The sequence below is a fragment of the Malaclemys terrapin genome, chromosome 6, assembly GCF_027887155.1.
Source record: "Malaclemys terrapin pileata isolate rMalTer1 chromosome 6, rMalTer1.hap1, whole genome shotgun sequence".
NCBI classification, from domain to species: Eukaryota; Metazoa; Chordata; order Testudines; family Emydidae; genus Malaclemys; species Malaclemys terrapin.
The window spans coordinates 40,076,280-40,101,708 of record NC_071510.1 but is presented as its reverse complement, the minus strand read 5'-3'; the positions used below and the strand labels follow the sequence as shown (position 1 = coordinate 40,101,708).

Genomic DNA, 25,429 nt, shown 5'->3' with positions numbered 1-25,429 from the left:
TTTGCCGCCCCAAGCGGCGAAGCAGGGGGAAAAAAAAAAAAGATAAAGCCAGTCGGCGGCACTTCGGTGGCAGCTCAATCACGCCGCTCCATTCTTTGGCGGCAATTCGGTGGCGAGTCTTTCGCTCCCTCTCTTCCTGTTCGGCGGCAGCTCAAAGAGGAAGAGAGGGATTGAGGGACCCACCGCCAAATTGCCGCCAAAGACCTGGATGTGCCGCCCCTTTCCATTGGCTGCCCCAAGCACCCGCTTCCTTCGCTGGTGCCTGGAGCCGGCCCTGAGTATAGTAGCATCTTCATTGAAGTGCTACAGCAGCACAGCTGCACCGGTGCATCTACACCTGCCCCTAGGGATATCAGTCCTAATTGCTTTCAATAGCACTTTTAGGCACTTTTTGAAAATTCTACCTTTTGATACTTGATTTAAAGATGTGAAGAATCTATTTTTATCTCCTGCTGAAAAAAATATCCACTCCTTAAAATTTGATTGGTGTTGTTTAACAAATAATGCATCACTTTAATTTACATGTGAGTTGTAAGAGTTGGGGTATGATATAGCCACCTGTATTTCCAATTGGAGCACTGGCTGCTGTTGGATCTACTGCCCTTCAAGGGAACAGAGATGTGTCAGAGGTAAAAAGCCATAGGGTTCTAGGTGGAGAGGCAAGTGTTAATGGATAGAACTCTGAATCAGCTGGGCCTTCTTAGCCTCCTAAAAAGGCACCTGGAGCAGTAATAAAGGGAGAGAAGACAGCTGCTAGGGATGGCTCAATAGACAGGCTGCTGGCCCGAGGTCAGGGACTGGCTGACTGAACTGTATTCTAGTATTCACCTTTTGGAACAAAGGAATTTAAAGACTGCTCTTTGTGCTACAAGATGGGAGGTGAAAACTGATTTTAAGTCTGTGCTTTGACCTTCTCTTGGAGTAAGAGAGAACCACAGATTTGGCTATCTCTTCCTTTGGAGCAAGAAGGGATTTAAAGACTATATTTCCTTTTTTTGTTCAGCCTGTCTAAGGGATCTTTGTCTCTGCTTCCTGGAGAGGATCCAGGAACTGTGCCAGTGGAAAACTAGCTGAACTCCAGGGTCCTTCCTCGGGAACAGGGACTGTCTCTTTCTGTGTTTGTATTGCACCCGCCACAATGGAGTCCCCATCCCAATGGGTATCTTTGAGTGCTACTATAATATAAATATTTAATAATGAAGACTGTGGTCTGGAGGACTGAAGAGAGCTCAGGGGTAGACCTGCCAGACAGTTGCCTTAGTTTGGGGTTCAAGATTGGAACTCCAAAGCACTGGAAATGGCTGGAGTTCTTTTCTTTCCCTGGCATCAAGGAACTGCAAGAAGCTGACTATGTGACAGGAATTGGAGGGTATTTATTCGATAGCACATAAATGGACTTTGATCAGAGAGAGATGCCTTGTTGATTACTTCTTTAGTATTAGCCCGACAAAGGGATTTTATGTCTAACTTTTTTATGAAAAAAGAATTGTTCTAGAGAAGAGACTCATCTTTTTGTATATGCAGCTAAACCTAGGTGAAGCTGATCATTAAGGCCTTTACACACATGCTTAACTTGACTATCATGAGCAATCCCATTGATTTCACCACTCCTGATTACAAGCTAAGCACTCATGTCGGTATTTGCAAGTTCAGGTCCTTAATAACCTTCACCTAGATATGGCTACATTTGAAAAAAGATTAATTGTCTCATCTTGGACATTGCTTCTGTGGGATTGGGACCTGAAAGCAGATGATAATGCACAAGATAAACAGTGTAGCTGTGTTTATTATTTTAATAAAATGAGCAATAAAAAGATGTAGGTTTTTTAAAAAATGGGATATACAGTTTAAGACACCAGTCCTACAAACACTCAACATGCACATAACTTTACTGACATGAGTAGGTATGGCTAGGATTAAGTGTCTCAAAGATTGGCACCTAACTTTGTATGTTGAGGGTGTTTCTAGAGAGATAATGCCATGTATTTGAGCAAATCACACGCTTGACTATCTCTCAAAGCCCATTCTTCTTCTTTAAAAAATAGTAGACATAGAAAATCCTAGACCCAAAATGAAAACAAGCAGACACAGTTAGCAATAAAGAGAGAAGCAACATTAAATTCTCATAAGTCCTCAGTTGGGTCCCAGGAGGGGAATGTATATTGTATTTTATTTGAGAAAGCTAATAAAGGAATAGTTTTATTTTTTTAAATATCTGGCAGCTTGAGCATTTATTTATTCGATGCGACTTATAAAATAACAAGTGCCCATCCCATGCTCCAGGCATCTCTACAAAGTGTTCACATAAGATCATACAATAAACTGCTCTGCCCATTCCTATTGTTGTGACTAGCCATTACTCCCTGCAAAAATCAGGGCACTAATAAAGCTCCTCAGACTGAGTTTCCCACAAATACACAAATAAAGACAAGCTTTGCATTGTGTCCAGAGGGTTAACACAACCAAACCCTGGGTGAAATAAATTCCACTCAAAGGTCCTTGTGCATGATGCTCTTGCAGTCATTCCCTTTTGTTTACCTCAAAGTCCATTTCTAAATGTGTTTGAGGTATGGTAAGACCCAGAACATCACTCCCCTGTAGCAATTGATGTGAAATCTTACATCCACCTTTAAATGAATGCACAGTCTTAATCATGGTGGTTGTCTTTTTTTTTTTTTTTTTTTTTTAGGGTGGCAAAGTCACTGAAAGTCCCTGTGTATGAAACACCAACAGGCTGGAGGTTTTTCTCAAATCTGATGGATTCTGGACGATGCTCACTTTGTGGAGAAGAAAGCTTTGGCACTGGTAAGAAATCCAGCAACAACATAGAGCCTTTACTCTGCTTATTCTCTTGTGGGATATTGGGCACAAACCTTTTCATTCAGTGATAGGAAGACTAAGCAAATTAATTCCCTGGCATGATTGACTAATGGACTCTCAAAAGTTCAAATTTGGATAAGTGACTTTTAAGATCTGTGTGCCACATAACCTGTGTATGAAATATCAGAGTTTCAGTATCAAAAACAGTAGGCCAAACTTCTTCTGAGGGGCAGGGTAAGATGCCTGCCATTCCATTCTAGAACGGCACAGAACCCAGAAAAATTTCTCTTGGTCCTACTGCAAAAACAATTTTTTCCTCACTGGATGTGCCAGCAATTTGATGGATTTTGTGCGTGTGTATATGGTCATTATGTGTATTAATTATGAGTATCTGTGCATTAAACTGAAACGGTTGCAGATGTCTCTGTTTAGGACATTGTCTGGTTTTCCAATAGTTCTAGTGACAGAAAGAACTCTGTAATAAAAGCACTTTAATGTCATCCAGTCGGTAGCCACATTTGCCCAAAGAAATTGTCCCTCCTCTGCCTCATTAGTTAATGAAGCCAGTGAGTGGCATACAAAATGCAAAGCAAATATGAATAGCCCATCAGAAACATAGGATTGCTAGCTCCAGCACATTCTGCAAACATGTGAAACATCTGTCTATGCAATCTGTAAGTTTTGTATTTAAAGGTATTTGTGGGGGTATGGAAATAACTGAATAAACTCCACTGTGTGTTTGTCTCCTCCTTATTCCTAAATGTGTTGAGGAGTGCATCTCACTGCAGTTCTTAAAAAAATCTTGACTCTGGATAACGGTTTTAGCATAGAAGTACATCTGAATAGCTAGACTGTTAGTCTGTAAGTTTAATTATTTTGTATTTTGGTAAGAATTCTAGGAAGTTCTTTGATGCTTGGAATTATTTTCTGTTATAGATTTTCATAGAAAAGCAAACACCAGGCATTCATGTGGCTGTTTTTCAAAGGGCAGTCTACACAGTCCTTGGACCTTAGAGGACTCGGAAAAGAGGGGGCATTTTAAAGGAGACTGGGAAGTTTATTTCCTTTCAGAATATGCTCTCATTTGTCTCTGCCCAAATTCTCTGGATGCTGAGGCTTCAGCTGGGTGGCCAGACCCTGAGATTTTTAAACCAGATAGCTATCTAATGTTATACCATTAATCTAGTGCTTCTCTCCCTGTTTCTAAATGTCATAGGTTCCCTCTTCCATCCAAGGTCAGTCACATTTCTGCAGCCTTCCCATGGGACTCTTGTGCCCCTCTGGCCACTGATCCAGCAAAATAACCAGCGCCTGAATTGATAGGAAAGCCCCATGCATAGGTGGTGGAGGGTTGACTTGCTTGTGACTGGAATTTTCAAAGGAGCCTAAGAGAGTCAGGCACCCAACTGCCATGGATTTTCAATGGATCTGGGCACCCAACTGCGTTAGACCTCTTTGAAAATACTAGCCTATATGACCAACAGGCATAGAGTTTTCCCTACCACATGCAAGTCCATCTGTGGAGTTAGTATAGTGGTGGTTCCACCCAAGTCTGAGCCCTTACTGATTTCCAGTATCTTATCCCCTTACTTAAGTTGAAAGATATTTGAACAAATTATAGTGATAACCCCCCGCCCCCTTCAGCCTTTAGAGGAGGTTTTGGAACAAACTGATAAACTAAACAGTAATAAGTCACCAAAACCAGATGGGAGGAAGGAACTTAAATGTGAAATTGCAGAACAACTAACTAGTTTTAACCATCATTTAAATCAGCTTCTGTACCAAATGACTGGAGAATAGCTACTGTGACGCCAATTTTAAAAAAAGGCTCCATAGGTGATCCTGGCAATTATAGGCCGGTAAGCCTGACATCAGTACTGGGCAAACTGGTTGAAACTATAGTAAAGAACAAAATTGTCAGACGCGTAGGTTAACATAATTTGTTGGGGAAGAATCAGCTGTTACCATAGGTGCCAACTCCGTGGGTGCTCCGGGAAAAATTAGTGGGTGCTCCTCACCCACCAGCAGCCAAGCTCCCCACCGCCTCTGCCTCCTCCCGCACCCCCGAGCATGCAGCGTCCCCACTCCTTCCCCTCCCCCTCCTCGCCGCCTAACAGCTGTTTGGTGGCGCTTAGGTCTTTCCGGGAGGGAGGGGGAGGAGCGGAGACACTGCGCGGTCAGGGGAGGAGGTGGAGAAGAGGTGGGGCAGGGGCAGTGACTTGTGGGAAGGGGGTGGAATGGGGGCGGGAAGGGGGCAGGAACTTTGGAGAAGGGGTGGAATGGGGACAGGGCGAGGGCAGTGCCGGGGCGGGAAGAGGCGGGGCAGGGGCGGGGCTAGGGGTGGGGAGGGGTCGAGCACCCACTGGGCAGAGGGCAAGTCAGTGCCTATGGCTGTTACCACTCAAGAAAGAGATCTTGGAGTCATTGTAGATAGTTCTCTGAAAACATCCACTCAATGTGCAGCAGCAGTCAAAGAGGTGAACTGAATGTTGGGACTAATTAAGAAAGCGATAGATAATAAGACAGAAAATATCATATTGCTTCTATATAAATCCATGGTACACCTATGTCTTGAGTACTGCATGCAGAATGGTTGCCCCATCTCAAAAAAGATATATTGGAATTGGAAAAGGTTGAGAAGAGGGGAACAAAAATGATTAGGGATATGGAACAGCTTCTGTATGAGGAGAGATTAATATGACTGGGACTTTTCAGCTTGGAAAAGAGACTAATAAGGGAAATGATAGAGATCTATAAAATCGTGACTGGTGTAGAGAAAGTAAATAAGGAAGTATTATTTATTCCTTCTCATAACACAAGAACTAGGGGTCACCAAGTGAAATTAGTAGGCAGCAGGTTTCAAACAAACAAACGGAAGTATTATTACACACAGTCAACCTGTGGAACTTCTTGCCAGAGGATGTTGTGAAGGCCAAGAGTATAGCAAAAAAGAACTAGGTAAGTTCATGGAGGATAGGTCCATCCATAGGCTATTTGGGCATAAGCTTTCATGGATAAAAAAAACCTCACTTCTTCAGATGCATCTTATGCCCAAATAAATCTGTTAGTCTTTAAGGTGCCACCGGACTCCTTGTTGTTTTTGTGGATACAGACTAACATGGCTACCTCCTGATACTTGACACCATAGGCTATTAGTCAGGATGAGCAGGGATGGTGTCCATAGCCTCTGTTTGCCAGAAGCTGGGAATGGGCGACAGGGGATGGATCACTTGATGATTACCTGTTCTGTTCCCTCTGGCGCACCTGACATTGGCCACTGTCGGAAGACAGGCTATTGGGCTAGATGGACTTTTGGTCTGACCCAGTATGGCTGTTCTTATGTTCAGCCTCCCAACCCACAATGAACCCTGCCAGTGTGGTTCCTGACTCATTCACGAGTGGTAAGCAGGGCCAGCTCCAGGCACCAGCTTGCCAAGCAGGTGCTTGGGGTGGCCACTTCGGAGAGGGGTGGCACATCCACCTATTCCGCAGCAATTTGGCAGACGGTCCCTCACTCCCGCTCGGAGCGAAGGACCTCCCGCCGAATTGCCACCGCAGATCACGATCGCGGCTTTTTTTTTTTTTTTTTTTGCGCCGCTTGGGGCGGCAAAACCCCTGAAGCCGGCCCTGGTGGTAAGGACTGCAGGCAGCAGAAACTGTTACTTTTTCATACAGAAAGGGGAAGGATTGTGGTCACTTGCCAATTAAAGGAACAGCACCAGAAAAAATACATGATTATGCTGTAAAAAAATAAAAACCAACAACAGTATTTCCATACTACATAGCATGTAAATATGCATGACTTACCCTTGGAGACTGGGTTTTGCTAAGGACAGTGCTGGCCAATGAGTGTCCTGAGCACAGGTGGTCTGTAACCCTGCAGGTCATTAGGAAGTTCTGAGGGACACAGAAGCAGCAGAGTGTGGAATGTCAGCCCTTTCAAAGGACCCAAGTGCATGTATTCCAAGGGCTATGCCAGGGGTGGGTAAACTATGTCCCGCAGGCCGGATTCGGCCCGCTGGCCATTTTAATCTGGCCCTTGAACTCCCGCTGCAGAGTGGGGTCTGGGGCTTCCCCCCTCCGGTGCTCCAGCTTGGGAGCAGGATCAGGGGCCACTCCACGTGGCTCCCAGAAGCCGCGGCGTGGCCCTCCTCCGGCTCCTATGCACTCCAATGGCCCCTTTCAGTGCTCCAATGGGAGCTGCAGGGGCAGTGCCTGTGGCCAGGGCAGCGTGCAGAGCTGCCTGGCCGCGCCTCCACATAGGAGCCAGAGAAAGGACATGCCACTGCTTCTGGGAGCTGCTTGAGGTAAGCGCTGCTCTGAGCCTCCCCCTGCGCTCCTAACCCCCTGCTGCAGACGCGATCCCGCTCCTGCCCTCCAAACTTCTCAATCCCAGTCCAGAGCACCCTCCTACGCCCCAAACCCCTCATCCCCAGCTCCAGCCTAGAGCCCGCACCCCCAGCCGGAGCCTGCACCCCTTCCCACACCTCAACCCCTTGCCCCAGCCCTGATCCCCCTCCCACCCTCTGAACCCCTTGGTCCCAGCCCAAAGCAGCCTCCTACGCCCCAAACTCCTCATCCCCAGTCCCACCCTAGAGCCTGAATCCCCAGCCAGAGCCCACACCGCACCCGCCTGCCGCAGCCCGAAGCCCACTCTCACACCCTGAACTCCTCATTTCTGGCCCCACCTTGGAGCTCTTATCCCCAACCAGAGCCCTCACCCCCTCCCGCACCCCAATCCCAATTTTGTGAGCATTCATGGCCTGCCTTACAATTTTTATTCCCAGATGTGGCCATCGGGCCAAAAAGTTTGCCCACCCCTGGGCTATGCTGACTCTGATTGGAATATAGAGGGCATCATGTCTCTGGATTGGGCCCTCTAAGTTTCCTTTTACCCAGTCTCATGGGTGCTAGGGATGATCCTGCCCCACTGTGTGACTGTGTCTCACTGAGGGAAAGGAAGCTCGTTTGATGGTCACACACCATCAAAGACACAAAGCTTGTCTTCTCCTCTGAACCTCTGTCTTCCTTCCTTGTCTTTGGCCTCCTTCCCTGGACTTGCTTCATTATGTAGAGCAGGGGCGGGCAAACTTTTTTGGCCTGAGTGCCACATCGGGTTTCCGAAATTGTATAGAGCGCCGATTAGGGGAGGCTGTGCCTCCCCAAACGGCCAGGTGTGGCCTGAACCTAGTTCCCTATCTGACCCTCCCCCCCCCGCTTCTCGCCCCCTGACGGCCCCCCGCTGGGACTTCTGCCCCATCCAACCCACCCTGTTCCCTGACTGCCCCAACCACTGTCCCCTGACTGCCCCCAGACCCTCCACCCCTGACTGCCCCCCGCCGCCCCATCCAACCCCTCCTCTGATTCCTGACTGCCCCCCGGGACCCCTGCCCCATCCAACCATCCCGTCTCCCTGACCGCCCCCAGAACCCCTGCCCCTGATTGCCCCCCGCCGCCCCATTCAACCCCCTGTTCCCCACCCTCTGACCGCCCTGACCCCTATCCACAACCCCGCCCCCTGACCACCACCCCAAACTCCCCTGCCCTCTATCCAACCCCCCCTCCCACTCCCTGCCCCCTTACCGTGCTGCCTGGAGCACCGGTGGCTGGCGGCGCTACAGCCACGCCACCCAGAGCAGCAGGACAGGCAGCCGTGCCGCCCGGCTGGAGCCAGCCATGCCACCACGCAGCACAGAGCACTGGGTCAGGCTGGGCTCGGCAACTGCGCTGCCCAGCAAGAGCTCGCAGCCCCACCACCCAGAGCATTGCTCCAGTGGTGGGGCAAGCTGAGGCTGTGGGGGAAGGGGGACAGCAGTGGAGGTGCCGGGGGCTAGCCTCCCGGACCAGGAGCTCAGGGGCCGGGCAGGAGGGTCCCATGGGCCATAGTTTGTCCACCTCTGATGTAGAGCCTCAGTGTGATCAGATGCTGTATTGCAGCTTTCCCCAGGTCTGTCCCTGATTTCTCAAACCACTACTGACTCCCCTTTACCTCACAGCAGTATGTGTGCCCCCAGGTTTTTCCATATCCTTCCCTAATCCCGACTCTCCCTCTTCCCGGTACTAATCCTGTAAACTCTTGATAAATCCTCTCTGTTTCTCATGTGTAGTTGGGGGTGACATCTGTGTTAAGAGTGCACAAACTGCCTCAAGCAGTCTGTGGGATGGCTGCTGCTTGAGTTCCATAACCTGTGCATCCTGGCCTACTAACTGTGGAGCACCTGCAGCAGTCCTGAGCCACCACTTCATGGTGCTCAAGCCATTGGTTGCTCAGGCAACTTGGGTGCAGTCAAATACTAGCTTGAAAGGCCCCAGGGTGCCCAGTTTCCACTTGAACTGCTAGATTGCACCCAAATGGCTCTTTGCATCAACCAAGTTCTGAAATGTTATGTCCGCATCTTTCTGCCTCAGTTTCTCCATCTGCCAATTGATTTTAATAAGTCTTAACTATCTGAACTGACATGAAACTTGTTTGTAAAACACTTTGAAATCTTCAGATGAACAGTGCTTTATAAATGCAAAGTATTTTATTAATAAGTATGTGTATTATTATACTATGAGCCTTTTCTCTTTTATGTAGTGTCCTAGACTACATTGTCCTTCACCAATTTCTGCTTGCACTGGGAATTTGAGACTGTGTTAAGACTTTCTCCTTAATGATCTCACTGTAGAGATAGGAAACTTGGCAGTTCTTTAGGTTTCAGAATTTCATATTTAAAGGAATTTACCATCCAGTTGGCCAACACAATGACCTTGCTACTCTGTAAAAGCAAGAGGGGTTTTACAGGCCTGCATCTAAATTATCACATTTATTGTCATACTAGCCTGACAGCACTTAAAAGTGAATGGTTCTACGTCCAGGTAATACAACCCAGCTGTAGTTCCCAAATAATGCAATCCCCTGGTGTTATAACAAAAAGAGATTTCGCAGTGGCCAGTAAATAAAAGCAAAATTTCTGCTATAAAAGGACAAAAGATTTTTGAAAACATCCCATAGAGCTGTGTTTCCCAGACTTGTTTTCTGGCAGCTAATCTTGGAATTGAACCAATGCGTTAAAAACTTCTTCCATTTTTGTAGTGGTGTGGGGAGTTTGTCAGATGAGGTTAGTAATTTGTTAGTGTTATGAGTAATACCCAAGACACAGTTCAGAGAAAGGCGGCAGCAGCAGCAATTCTTATCTAAATTTCATCAGCAAACTATTAATCAGAATTAGGAAATCTATGTACTTGATTTATCTTGCTTATATCCACCTTGGCAAATGCTGCATCTCATTTTCACACATTTTCATACTTCAGCTCTAAACTTCCATATGTCAGCAACCAGAGGCTTTCTGCCACAAGCTTAATAGAAAGAAAAGCTAAGAGAGGTGGAGTAGATGTTCTATTGCTATAAAAAAGACCTTAAGAGCTGTATGCAGATCTCAATTACATTAGTGTAAAACCAGAGTAATTTCATTAGCTTAAATGGTGTAACAGAGATAAGAATGTGGCCCCAAAAATCTTAAAATATCAGCATGCTGTCGACCACTGGAAGAGGAAGAGTTTGTAAGATACAAGGGAAGTGCAAACAAAATAATTTCCCATTAATGCTAATCATTTTTTTCAGTTTGATTTTGTTTTTAAAAATTGCATTTGGAGAAATAATGTCCCTGATAGCATTGACTAGCATAATTTGGGACAAAACAAGAAGATATTTATTTTCATGCATATTATTATTATTTATTAAAATAGTGCTTCAAGCTCTTACTCCGTGTTGAGGCCCTATTGTGGTAGGCAATGTACAAATACACAGTAAGAGACACAGTCTCTGCCCCAGACAGCTTACAATACCGGGTCTATTAAAACAGGACAATTTTTGCACCCATTGACACTCTTTGCAAGCTCATTCTGTATGTGGGATTACACTTCAGTGTAAAACTGCATGGTATTTGTACTATTTAAATTGAGTAGTAGTTATTGCTTTAATTAAGCATGTCAAAGGTTAGGTAAGTATAAGAGAATAGACAGACACAAATGTGTTATCTCTGCTATTAAGCTGCCCTTCCTGCCTTTCAGCCAATCTCTTCATTGAAGCACAGGCCAGACTTCACTAGTGTTTCAGGGTTTTTCAAGGAGAATTATACAGAATTAAACCTAGAGGCATAGTACGTTGAACTCAACAAGATGGAAGCAGCAGTACTGGTGTTACAGGCCTTGAAATAGAGCATATACGCTGTTGTTGTGCATCTTTAATTTGATTAGGTTATAAAAGTAGTGCAGATCTCATATTCCTCCTTACCCATACATTGATCCATGGCTACTGGACAACTGATTAGCATGATGTAGAATGTGTGAACAGAAGTGTAGCCATGTGCGCTCAGTATGGCGCTCTGTCCCCTCAGTGGTGGATGGGGCACCTAGTGATGGGGACTGTGCTACAACCCTGGATAAGAGGGGTTGGTCTATTAGCTCAGGCATTAGGGGCTCATGTATTAAGATCTAGAGGTCCCAGCTTTGATCGGTGCCAACAATCCACCCAGGGACATTGGTGTTACAAAAGTAAAGATACCATTAGTCGAACTGAGGTGGGAAATGGCAACCGGCTTCATGCAAAACACTGCACATTTTTCAACTAGATCAATAGGAATAATTAAGAGGTAGAAAGCCAAGAAAACCAGAGGGTATAGTAAGTTAAGTACACATTCAACTAGCAGAAGTAATGGTTTTAAAGCTGCTAAAAGAAATAAGGGCAATGAATAAAACAAACATGCATGGAAATAATAAGCCAACCTGTGGCTGACAGAAATGCTGAGGAAGGGAAAGCAGTGTTAAAAGATGAGAGAGAATGACCAACAGGCTTCGCGAGATGCCAACGATCTAGTAGGGTTTGTTTTTATTGTAAAAGAAAATGACTCCTGCTGTACACACAGAATTATTGTTGTACTCAGAACAAGCTGGCATTTTTACTGGTAACTTTGGATTCTGGAGAATCTGCATTGCTTTCAGTTTTTCCGTCCATGCTTTTGCCACCACTTTTCTTTCCTCCATTCCCTTTTCAGTAGTGGCACCATGCTGTTTGTCCTCCTGAAGGACATGCAAAGGTTACAGAACATGCCAAAGCTGCTACGTGGATCAGAAGAATGATACATGTATATGCTCACCCCTCTTCATGGAAATTTATGAGCTCAGGCCATGCCAACATAAGGCTTGGAACATACAGAGGCCATTCCAAAAATTCCTCTGCCCATGTTTCACTGGACCATTTTGGTTCAATAAAATGCACATGAAGTATTTGGTAAATCAAAATGCAACTCATCTTTGGTATTTAGTTCAGTTTTCATACAGATAAGATGATGTACAGAGCATTTTGCTGAATGATTTTATGATATGTGTCTAACAAATCATGCTGTGTAGAAGGTTATGTAACAAAGGAATGTATGATTTGTCACATCAGATCAGATCATTGGTGCATTTAGTTGTATACCCTGCCTCTGTTTGTTGCTAATATCGTATAAGTGTTTGTACAGCTCCCCCATAATTGTAATATCTGAAAGCCTAATACTTGATGTTTCAGTACCAGGGCTCAGCAGTCCTGTCTAGCCCATAATAACATACCTGGAGTGGAAGGTGAGGCTCCTTTCTGATCTTCTGGTGAATAGCTTATTCCTAGGCCCTACCAAATTCATGGCCATGAAAAATGCGTCACGGACTGTGAAATCTGGTCTCCCGTAGTGAAATCTGATCTCATGGGGGAGACCAGCATTTCTCAGATTGGGAGTCATGACCACAGGTGCCGACTTTCCAGTGTGCCAGGGAGTGCTGTCCCTTGGCTCTGCCTCAGACCCCGCCCCACTCCTCCCCTTCCTCCAAGGTCCTGCCCCCGGCTTGCCTCTTCCCACCCCTGCTCCGTCCCCACCTCTTCCTGCTCCATTCTGCCCCCTACCCCTAGCACGCTGCGCCCTCGCTCCTCCCTCTCTTTCCCAAAGCCTCCTGCATGCTATGAAACAGGTGATCGCGGCGGACAGGAGGCGCAGGGAGGGAGGCGTAGGTGCTGATCAGCGGGGCCGCCGGCAGGTGTCAAACACTGAGGGGCAGGGGCAAGCTGATGGCAGGGCTGCCAGTGGGTGCTCAGCACACATCATATTTTCCCCCTGGGTGCTCCAGCGCCAGAGCACTCACACAGTCGGTGCCTATGGTCCTGACCCAAAGGGGAGTTTCGGGATGGTCACAAGGTTATTTTAGGGGGGTCGTGGTATTGCCACCCTTACTTCAGCGCTGCCTTCAGAGCTGGGCAGCCGGAGAGCAGTAGCTGTCAGCTGCCTGGTCGAAAAGGGACCCTGGTGACTCCGGTCGGCACTGCCGACCGGGCCATTAAAAGTCCAGTTGGAGGAGCTGTGGGGTCTCGGGGCTAAGGCAAGCTCCCTGCCGACTGACTAGCTCCGCACAGCTCCCGGAAGCAGCCACCAGATCCTTGCGGCCCCTAGGCACATGGGCGGCCAAGGAGGCTCTGAGCGCTGTCCCTGCCCTGAGTGCTGGCTCTGCAGCTCCCATTGCCCAGGAACCGAGACCAATGGGAGCTGCAGGGGCAGAGCCTGTGGGCATGAGTGCAGTGCGTGGAGCCTCCCCGGCTGCCCAGGTGCCTAGGGGCTGCGGGGACCTGGTGGCTGCTTCCTGGGAGCCGTGGTAAGCGCCGTCGGGACCCCGCATCCTCCCACACACCCCAACCCCCTCACCCGGTCCTGAGCCTCCTCCTGCACCCCTGCCCCAGCCTGGAGTCCCCGCCTGCACCAAGTTCCCTCCCAGAGCCCACACACACCCCCAGCCCTGAGCCCACACCTGCACCTCAAACCCCTTGTCCTGGCCCCACCCCAGAGCCCACACCCCTACCTGGAGCTTGCACCCCCTTCCTGCACTCTGAACCCCTTGGCCCAAGCCTGGAGCCCCCTCCTACACCCCAAACCCTTCATCCCCGGCCCCACCCCCGAGCCTGCACCCCCAGCCGGAGTCCTTACTCCTTCCACACCCCAACCCCCTGCCCGGCCCAGAGCCCTTTCTCACACCCCAAACCCCTCATCCCCGGCTCCACCCCAGAGCCCGCATCCCCAACCCCCTGCCCTAGCCCGGTGAAAGTGAGTGAAGGTGGGGGAGAGCAAGCGACAGAGGGAGCAGGGATGGAACGAGCAGGAGAAGGGGCGGGGTAGGGGCAGGGCAGGAGAGTTCAGTTTTATGCTATTAGAAAGTTGGCCACCCTACATGCCACTCTTACTTATGTGTTGCTTCCTTCAGAGCTGGGCAGCCAGAGCGTGGTGGATGCTGAATGCGGGACCAGCTCTGAAGGCAGCAGCACAGAAGTAAGGTTGTCAGTAACATACCATGCCATACTTCTGTGCTGCTGCTGTCGGCAGCTCTGCCTTCATAGCTGGGCTCTCTGCCTGCAGCTACCACTCTACAACCCTCCTCCCCCCAACACCCAATTCCTTTTTTCTCAGGACCCCTACAATTACAACACTGTGAAATTTCAGATTTAAAGAGCTGAAATCATGAAATTTACGATTTTTAAGATCCTATGGCCGTGAAATTGACCAAAATGGACTGTGAATTTGGTAGGGCCCTACTTATTTCCTAAGAAATTAGATTTGCTTTACTTTATTATGTGAAATTACAGGGCTACAAGTGCTCATAAAATTATCCTGCCCTATTTATTCTTCTTATTCAATATTTATATTATACAATCATAGAAAGATAAGGCTGCAAGGGACTTTGAGAAGTCATCAAATCCAGCCCTCCTGCGCTGAGGCAGGACCGCATACACCTACACAATATTATGGGAGCACTGAGGGACTCTAACCAAGGGGCACAATTGTGTTGTAGTAGCAGCATCTCGACGCCCCAACCAAGACTGGACCCCCATTGTGTGGAGTGCACTAGTAAAAGACACTCCCAGCCCCAAAAGTTCACGTACTACATAGAGAACACAGTCAAGGGGGAGGAGAAAGGAAGTATTATTACCATTGTGCTGGACATGGTACAAACACAAAAGTGCCCACATTCCCTGCCTGAAAGAGCTTTTAAACTCAGTTCCGTTATCTAACTCTCTGGCCTCCTATGTCAGTGAGCTTCACATACTTGACCATAATCTGTAAGAGACCGATTTTTTTTGTATCTTCTAGAAACATTAACTTTTGCTTTTATTGGTTTTTTTCATGATTTCCTTTATGCAACGTAGACATTACGTGAATGTAGTCATCTGTATTTAATTTCCATGTTTCTCTTTAACTATGTTAGCATTTAAGTGGCTGCAGTTAGAATCTGAAATTCACACCTCACTGAGTTGAATGGGACAGGAGAGGTGTGAGTGGCCACCTCTTGTAATTGTTTTCATGTGCACAGTGCTATGTTGGCGGGAGAACTTCTCCCACCAGCATAGCTTCTGCCGCTCAGAGAGGTGCTTTTATTATTCCGACGGGAGAGCATCTTCACCAGACACGCTCCTGCAGCGCAGCTGTATTGGTACAGCTGCCCCTCTGCAGCACTGTATGTATAGACTGGCCTTAGCAGCAGTGCATCAATTTATATTGTGACAACTATATACCTTCATAATGTCGAAAAAAGACAGAAATCTTATTAAATGGAAGGACAGGATTTTACAGGATATTGCAGAAAGCAACAAAATTGCAAACTGATCTTGATATTGCAGGATTTATGTTCTGTTTGTTTTTTTTCACACAGAGAATTTTATCCTCTCTGTTTGACTTTTGGGCTAGAGGCTTTTGCTGAATGTTTTTCAGTGGCACGGAATGTCCCCCAGGCAGATTGTCCAATCAGCTGCCCTTATGGCCGTCTAATCAGGGTAGGCAGATAGACTATTCAGTGAATTCATAAAGGAGGCAGAGCTTCATGTGGATGGTGCCTGCTCTGAGCAAGCCTAGCCACTGTGCCATTAAACGTCTCAGTTGGTGCAGTGCCAGTGTAGACAGCAAGTGATGACATAACAGTTGCTATGCTGCAGTTAGTCCTAGCACCACCACCTTCCCCGGGCACTGCTTGGCTTTGTCATTCTGTTCAAGTCTCTGTAGTCTATTAACATAAAGTCAAGTTTTCTGGAAGCCCTCATCTGTATAAACTGAGCAACACGCTTCTTAGACCTCATTGCATTCTCATTCTCACCAGTATCTACGCTCTTGCAATTTCTGCATAACCTATCTGCTTTGGGTATGTATCTCAGAAGAAGCATGTTGCAGGTTGGCCCAAGGCAGATATTAGGGCAATTATGAACATCTGGGCAGACAAGGAGATGCAGTTGCAGCTGAACTCTGTAATTTGGAGTATTCTGCTTAATTACTAGGAGTTGGCTCGTCTGATCTGGCCCAGTTATGGGAAACAGTCCCGATTATGTATATCAGGGGTTGGCACCCTGCGTCATGTGCGCCGATTTTTACTGGCACGCTGCTGCCAGCCGGAGTCCCCGCCACCGGCCTTGCTCAGCCCACTGCTGGCCTGCGTGAACAGAACCCCCGGCCAGCAGCAGGCTGAGCAGGGCCGGCAGCCAGGACTCCGGTTGTCAGGAGCCGGCAGATGGAACCCCACACCGGCAGCAGGCTGAGCCACTCAGGCCACCGCCGGTCTGGGGTTCTGTCCGCCGGCCCCTTGCCAGCCGAGGTCTCGGCTGCCGGCCCCGCTCAGCCCGCTGCTGGCCTGAGTGTACGGAACCCCCGGCTGCAGCAACTGAGCGGGGCTGGCAGCCGGGACCCCAGCTGGCAGGAGCAGGCAGACGGAACCCCAGACTGGCAGCGGGCTGAGCCGCTCAGCCCACTGCTGGTCTGGAGTTCCAGCCGGGATCCCGGCCATCGGCCCTGCTCAACCTGCTGCCGGCCTGGGATACCAGCCACTGGCCTTGCTCACCTCGCTGCTGCTCTGGGGTTCCAGCCGCTCGGCCCCCTGCCGGGTGGGGTCCGGGCTTCCAGCCCTGCTCAGCCCTCCTGCCGGCCTGGGGTACCGGCAGCCAGCCCGGGACTTGGTCCCAGCACTCTGCAGACCTTATAAAAAATTACACTACAATTAGCTTAAAAACTTTGTATATTACAGTAATCGTTAAAACATGTATAATGTTATTACATAGTTTTGATGAAACAAAGTAGTTGTACTTATGTGCCTGTGCTTAATTTGTATTTTCGATGATTTACCTTCTAAAAAAATCTTGCATGTTTCGCACCCCCAGAAAGGGCATCTCGCACCCCCAGAGGGTGTGTGCACCCTAGGTTAAGAACCAGTGCACTAAACTAATAAGATCTGTATTTTAATTTAATTTTAAATGAAGCTTCTTAAACATTTTAAAAACCTTGTTTACTTTACATACAATAACAGTTCAGTTATATAATATAGACTTGTAGAAAGAGACCTTTTAAAAATGTTAAAATGTATTACTGGCACGCAAAACCTTAAATTAGAGTGAATAAATGAAGACTCTGCACAACGCTTCTGAAAGGTTGCTGACCCCTGATATATATCATCCTGGACAATGATGAGCAGGAATCACAATGGTTAAGAATGTAATAGCATTTACACTCTTGGGAGCCAAGTAATTTCCCATCTTTTGTTGAATTTTAGTAATGTGGATTTTGACCTGTCTGTCTTTTAAACAATTATTTTGGCTGTCAGTTTGGAAAATGTCTGTGTTATTGTTTTACTGTATCTAAAAAAACAAACTGACATGAACTGCTCTATGCTTCTCATCTGGAACTATTGTTGGCATTTTCATTGGTGTATCTGCTAATAAATGTGCATTACTTATTTCTTTTTAGGGTCTGACCACCTCCGAGAGAAGGATGGGCTCTGGGCTGTGCTAGTCTGGCTTTCAATCATAGCAGCTCGAAAGCAGAGTGTGGAAGAGATTGTCAGAGACCACTGGACAAAATTTGGCCGCCACTACTATTGCAGGTGCAGATCATTATTACAAAACACAGTAGGTTAGCATGTTCCTAGGACAATTCTGGGGCAAGTTTGGCTTGATTAGCTTTGTTGCTATTAATAGTGAAATGCGTTTAGCAGCACTTCAGGTGTGTGCACAGAATGAAAATCTGCCATAGATTGAACAGCGTTCCTAGGGATGTTAGTGGTCTAAGTCTCAGCTTTAACTTGAACCAGACTGGCTTGAAGCATAAGTTAAAAAAACAGCGAGGTTTACTCAGCTCTTCATCTTTCAAAGATACATAAATTGAGTGCCAGGCACTCTATTGTATGTGGGCCTTTTTGACAGGACCAACGTCCTGTCCACTCTCTATAAGGGGTGAAATTTATGGTCCTGCCTAAGGTCTATGCACTTTTAAACTCCTACTTAAGATCTCAAAATAGGGCTTAAGTGCGACTCGTGGTGCATAGACCTTGTGCTGGCTCTCTGTCCAGGGTGAATTTTTACCCTACGGAGATTAAGGAATCCATAAAACGTTTTGTTCCTTAGCAAAGTTCTTTCTCTACCCCTTGACTATTGACCATGCAGTGTGCCTATTGGTTGCTGCCCTGCAGCCCAGAGTTGGCTATGTATCAATGGTGTGGTATTTATATGGCGTGTAACGGATCTCTCTGTGTAAATGGGGTTGTTTGAAAGCAAGTAGTTGTTGTTGCTAATAATATCTCAAAATGTAAAAGTATATCATGTATTTTCTAAGTGGGTTCTGCTAATGCACTGAGGCAGGTGGTTGGTTATTCCAGCTGAAAATAAAAGAGGCGGGAGTGGCTTTCTGAAGGGAAAATATTCAGTGTGTGGTCTGAACAGCCCTGAGATAGAAACTCTAAGGGCAGCCAAGTCTGGGGAGAAGGCCAGAGCTGATAACCTTGTTCTCTTATTGTTAATTCCTTTGCTGCTAACGCCAGACTCCCAGCAGGAGATGACTTTTTGACTCTACACTGTCTGCAGACTTTGTGTTAGTGGCCCAACAAGAGAGCACAGATGTTTCAAGGGGGAGAGGGGTTGAGGGTGGACCTGTCTTTTAAGCATGTAAATGCATTAACCACGTAGGGCACACAGTTTTCTCTTAAACTTAATTGACAGATTTGCACATTTCATGGAATGGAGGACTTAGGAGCACAAAAGTGTGTAAGTAAATGGAAGAGCTGTTTTCATTTGCACTAGGCCCTTCAGTTGCATGCCTGGTTTTCCATGTCTGCAGTAAATTACTAATTGTGAGCATCTCATGCCCTGTGAAAACAGAATCTTTCTGCTGGGTAGAGCTTACATATTTCTTCAGACTACTTTTCTTTTTATTCCTACATGCAAGATTTGATTATGAAGCATTGGAACCCAGAACAGCGTATTTCATAATGAGAGACCTGGAGGCTTTGATCATTGGCAAATCATTCAGTAATCAGCAGTTTGCTGTTGGAAACAATGTCTACCGTGTGGAAAAAACAGACAGCTTTGAATATGTGGATCCTGTAGATGGCACTGTGACCAAAAGACAGGTATGAAAGCAACAAAAGTAATCTTTTCCAAGATAATGGGGAGGTGTGTATGGGGGAGAGGGGAACCGTAATGTTTTACAACGATACACACTACTTTTATAGTTATTAACACAAGGACAAAAAAAACCCACTTTTTATTTGTAGAATCATGATTTTCTGTGGTTAGTGTAACATATTTGTTGGTACATAGCAGTACTTTTCCCCATTTAAGAATACCTGAAAGTGGAGAATACAGTTAGCTTACTCTCAGTGCATACCACTGAAATCAGTGAGGTCGCGTAGGATGTAAGCAAGGGAGAATTTTACCAACACAGTAGAGCTCAGGTAATAGCAGGTTGCCTAAGAACAAAGCATGGTATCAAGAAGAAATGAAAATCCTTCCTTTTGCTGTTTTCACTCATTCCAATTCAAACTGAAAACATCTGCTGCCTTAAACCACAGTCCAAACTAAATCTTTTGCTCTACAAAATTCATGACATGGTCAATACTATAATATATTTTTTTCCTGGTGGAAATGTGTATAAAGAGACACTGTGAATATAAAGTGTGACTCATATTTAAATATATTCTTTTTTTCATGATTTTCTCTTTCCTATATTAAAATAAATCCACATTGAGATTAATTTTTAGCAAGAGCTCTTATTCTGGGTTTTCCTCTTCCTTGTTATTTTCCCTTTTTTTCTTCAAATGTTAACCATTTTTTATGCCTAAAAATATACTGTCTCTTAATATATATAATCAGATCATCCCACACCATAGCATATATTTGTATGTGTCATACAAAATGCTGATAATCTTCTACTGCATGTATCCTGTTCAGCAACTCTTCTTGACTTGACTAGTTTGTGAAACAATCTAGCCACTGGTACTGACCCTATAACCAATGTTCTTCTCTGCTGATTGGTTTCTCGGTTCTGGACCTTTCTCACAGTCACATGTGATTGGCGCTAAACTCTTCATTTACTGCTAGACCTTTCAGGGGATTTTTTTTCCCAAAGTGTTCAGCATTGGTTTCGTGGATTTTGACAAACTAAAATGAAGGAACATTTTCATCAGATCTTTTAAAGAATATATTAACTTTTGCAACTTGTGCCAGCCTTGTGCTTTCAATCTCCAGATACAGCATGTTAGGGTTTTTTTAATAGGGTGTAGTCAGACCCCACAATCCTTCTGTGGAAGATAATCAACCTCCAAGGATTTTGCATAGAATCTTACAGAAAATGTCCTCAAGGGGGTATTGCAAATATAGTCCAGGTACATGTTAAACCAGAGTCCAGATTGTCCTAATTATTGTGGTTTGTGAATCATCTTGACCTGACCAGGCCCTTGCAAATCCTACTCTACAGTCTGTTGAAACCATTGTCGTGACATTCTGCTCAGATTCTTTATAGTTTCCATTCATTACTGAATCCAGATGATACAAGTAATCCACCTGCCATTGAACTACTCTCTTTTTGTGTATTGCTGGTGAAACAGGACACATGCCTCTTGTTGTCATATCCAAGCCCATTGGAAAATCACAGGAGTGATAAACTGGTCAACTTTGCCATTTTAAAAACTGACTTGCAATTTTCAGAGACCTTTTTCCTCCCTTATTTTTTGTCAAAAAGCTCTGTCCTACCGTTGAAATAAGAATAAAATTGCTAATCAATTTCTTTTTAAAAAGGGCCTGATGTAAAACAAGAAAAGAAACATTACAGGTCGGACTTTGAAAATGTGTCCAAAATTGGCAAGCACATCTTTTCCACAGGAAACACCGTTAATTTATTTAGAATGTAATTTCTTCTGGACAGAGACAGTCATTTAGTGTGTGTATGTACCTACCAGAGTGGAGCCCAATCTCCATGAGGTCCTCTAGGCACCTCTGTAATAAAAAGTAAATAATACCATGCTACCATATGCAAATGAAATAATTGCATACATGCCATTCTGTTCTTCATGTGCACACAAATGCTTTGTTTTGGTCCATGTTAATGAGTTTGCTTGCAAATTTTGCAGCTCTGTTTTCAGAGGCTTGTTCAAAGTTTTATTCTACAGATGTAAAAGGAGAAAAAAAATTATACAATAGAATCTCACTAATTCACATGGACAACTAGCTAACTCGTTGCTAATTACTCAGTTTTGCAAAATGGCTAGTCAGTGAACAAACACAATTAAAGCATGGATAATGCATCACAAAAATTAATTTCTTATTTTGAGACTTGTATCTTATAATAATTCACTATAATGTACTGGTAAATTAACTGTAGTATGTTTTGTAGAAATAATTGATAGCAGTAAACATTTCTATTCTGGTAGTGATTAAAGGCCCCATCCTTATTGGGGCCCCATTGTGCTGGGTGCTGCACAACCTGGCCCAGATAATGAAGTCTTGGAATAAGACCTCATTACCAGTTGTGCTCTGGTATTAAATCATTGCTGAGAAATACAAAGGCACCATTTGACAAAATCCAAATTATCCACGTTGATGAGAGGGTCCAATGTACCGTAACCTGTCGATGAAAACTCCTCATCCTTTTAATTAGAGATCTGTGAACCGACTCTGGATGTTTTCCTACCCTTGTCTTTGTTTCAGAATGGAAAAGGTTATTCATGTAGTTCGAGTTTTTTGTTTTTGAGTGTGTAGACAGGAAGCAGACATTGGAAAAGTTGGAAAAAGTTCTTTCATTCACATGCCCACAGATAAGGCCAAAATTCTTCTTTGCTCAGAATGAGATTTCAATGCTGCCTCTGAGATAAGACTTTTCCTGTCAAAATATTCAGTGAAGTCTGCTGTGCATTTGGGACATTTAAGTGTCAGTTGAGGAGCAAATAAAACCACATTAGTGCATAATACTTGGAAGTAAAACCACAGCCATTTTATATGGGTCTGACGTGTGTATGTGGCTATATATGTACTTTATTGTTACTGGGCCACCTGCTTTGCTAGTGTACCTCCATACGTATTGTACCTGTAAATAGTGCTTCAAAATGTTAAACTGAAACATACCCATAGGTTTGCACGCCTGAATCTTGCTTGTGTTATCCTTTAATTGTAAGAATTACAAGAAATACAGCAAATAATAGCACATACGTAGCAGTTTTAACCTTCAGAGTGCTTTACAAACACTAACAAATTAATGATTAATTTGACTGGAATGTAATACAAGAGCGACCATTTCTGTGAAGTCAGTTGTAATTCCATTTACACAGCAAGGCCTACCTCTGTCACATCAGCTCCAAAACCAGTGGATCAAATTCTCTGCTGGTGTATGCATTGCATTGGATGGGATACCTTCAAGGAACTCAGAGGCACTGCAGGAAGTCATGTTGACGATTCAGTTGGTTACACTGTATGCCAGCAAACAGTTGGCCCCACTGGCTTTTGGAGCTGATGTGACAGATGCAGGATTGTTTTCTGATTATTTTTTTTAAACCAGCTCTTGTAGCACAGTGTAGCACAAAGCTGCCCTTGCACCTTCATTACTTCTGTGAGCATTACAGGCTGACTGGTCCTTATCCTTATACTGCTAGAAAGTCGATCCCAGTGCTTTTAAATATCTCCTTCATTAGGAAGGATTCCCATCTGCTAATCATCATAGATAAATTTGATAGCTTTGATAGGGGCTTTCAATTATCTGAAAGGGGGTTCCAACGAAGATGGATCTAGACTGTTCTCAGTGATAGCAGATGACAGAACAAGGAGCAATGGTCTCAAGTTGCAAGGGGGGGGAGTTAGGTTGGATATTAGGAAAAACTTTTTCACTAGGAGGTTAGTGAAGCACTGGAATGGGTTACCTAGGGAGGTGGTGGAATCTCCTTCCTTAGAGGTTTTTAAGGTAGGGCTTGACAAAGCCCTGGCTGAGATGATTTAATTGGGGATTGGTCCTGCTTTGAGCAGGGGGTTGGACTAGATGACCTCCTGAGGTCCCTTCCAACCCTGATATTCTGTGATTCTATGTTATACTGTCTACAAAGTTGATTTTTTTTTCATATTTTATTAGCTTTTTAGCCATGAAACTTGTTCTTGTGGAAGAGTTTCCATGCAGCTCATATACATCCACTAGCAAATTTAGGATTCCTAAAATAAATGTCCACAGACGTTCAGTGTGAAAACTACATCCATTATTCCTCCGGGAAGTTATCAACCCATCTGATTTCTCACAAGATGATACTGTTCTCATTGATGACAATAATAAATCCTTTCTTATTATAACTGAAAGTTATTTCATCTTATGGGTCTCCCAGTTTATCATTTTTGTCCTTTTCTTCTTTTAGACTATAAATTCTACATTCTATGGGAATGTTTTCATTTTGTCTTGTACAGGATCAGGGAAATAATATATAATCAATAATAATAATAGACAATTGGATTTACAACAACATATCTGCCAGTGCACTCATGTAAGGTAGGAGAATAACATCATGCCACACAGTACTTATATTGTATGTTTATTTCATCAGTTTGCTCCCCTCCGCACTAATATTTCTCCTAATTAAAGTTCAGATTCATCAAAAAACAAAAGTCCAGTCTCCTTTAGAATTTGAGAGGCACTGCAGTCTTCAACATTTTCAAATTCATGCTTGTTCACATTTCACTTAGTAACAATTATTTGTTATTAAATATTTTCATTTATGGCATACCAGATGCAAAAGGGGCGAGGTTCTAGAAAATAAAGGGGATGTATCAAAACTGAATGGCTCTTCTATTATTTTCTGTGAGCTTGCTGAGTGAAAGCCTTGTTGGTTCTAGAACCACCCTGAACTTTTCAGGGACAGGATTGGAATCAACATTTCACAATTGGACACTCTATAAATAATGAGCCCAAAGCCTAGATGCAAACCACATAAACTCTGAAGTGTTTAGATATTGTATGGTAATTGTACAGTTTGAGGGATCATCTCTAGTTTGATGTTGAAAGTCAGTATCTAAAGGTTGTTGTTACCTTATTAAATGATTTCTCCTTGGCATGTAACCCTGTTGTTTTAAGGAGTAGACCCTGGTGTGTCTTTATAGCGCCCCTGTTTAGAGTATTCTCAGCTGTGCTGCAGGAATGCTAGCCTTCTAGAGATGTATCAGCTGTTATTCCCCCATTTGTGAGAGCCTGTGTGGTCAAGCAGCTGTCACCAGGAAATACAAAATGAGGAAGAAAATAGCTGGAAAATAGCATAGGAGGTAAATACAGGGAGATATGTGTCTGTAAGTGAGAGAGAGAATTCCAAGTACCAGAAATGCTGGTAGTATTACATTACCAGGAGGCTCTGTAGTTGGGGGAGCAGTTTGTATCAGCTTCTAAAAGAGAGTTATGGAAAGCATAAATACCGTTTCTTCCAAAGACCATGATTTAATGAGTAAATGAGTTTTCAGAGCCTCCTGTGTCAAATGAAAATCATTCCTCAGTGCTGTTGCTGCTACACAAGATACAGTGTGCGGGGAGAGTATTTAAGCAGTCGTACTAGCCTTGTCGTGTTGGCGGTCAGTAGAGTTGGTTGAATACTGCAAAATGGAACTTGCAAACATTCCTTGGAATTAAACCTATACGTTACCTTGGATGCTGCGCATGGCCCCGTTTATTCACTTTCTGCAAATATATGTGACAATACTTTTGGGTTTTTTTGGAACCTGGAAAGTTTAAATTACAATAATGTTACACACCTTGAGCTACCCCTGTTCTGTATCTGACATTCTTCCAAAACACAGGTCCAGTTGTGCAAGGATCCCTTTAATCTATCTTCCTCCTCCTCATGGTAATAGAATTGAAGGCAATCAGCACCCACCAAAAAGCATTCAGCAGCTCACACAAATGGGACATAAATAATTTTTGTGGACACCTGGGGTGAAATCCTGGTCAAAACTCCCATTGACTTTACTGGGGCCAGGGTTTCACACCAGAACTCTACAATTGTCTTAACTAAGCAAATTCTGGAAAGAGAAACCAAATGGCTAATGTGCTACTCGCTCCTCCATTTGCCTGAAGTTCCCATGCTATTGGAAAAGCCCATTTTAAACCTTTTTTCTTAACATTACCTATTGGTGGTGTTCTGTGACATAGGTTATGCATACTGAAAATACTAGGTGAATAAACGTTTCCCAGAAATTTGAAAAACTGGACATCAATGTTTGTACTAGTAACTAAAAGGATTATTAATAGAATCACAGAAGTTAGAGATGGAAAATACCTATTAGGTCATCTAA

General features: G+C 44.7%; 1 protein-coding gene across 1 annotated transcript in view; it reads left to right on the top strand.

The window, feature by feature from the left end:
- Positions 1 to 25,429, top strand: part of PGM5 (phosphoglucomutase 5) — a 120,787-nt gene that overhangs the window by 68,398 nt on the left and 26,960 nt on the right. The window contains exons 7-9 of the mRNA XM_054031402.1: positions 2,690 to 2,805; positions 17,598 to 17,733; positions 19,071 to 19,254. Of these exons, the coding sequence (XP_053887377.1) occupies positions 2,690 to 2,805; positions 17,598 to 17,733; positions 19,071 to 19,254 (436 nt within the window). The remainder of the gene's footprint in view (positions 1 to 2,689; positions 2,806 to 17,597; positions 17,734 to 19,070; positions 19,255 to 25,429) is intronic.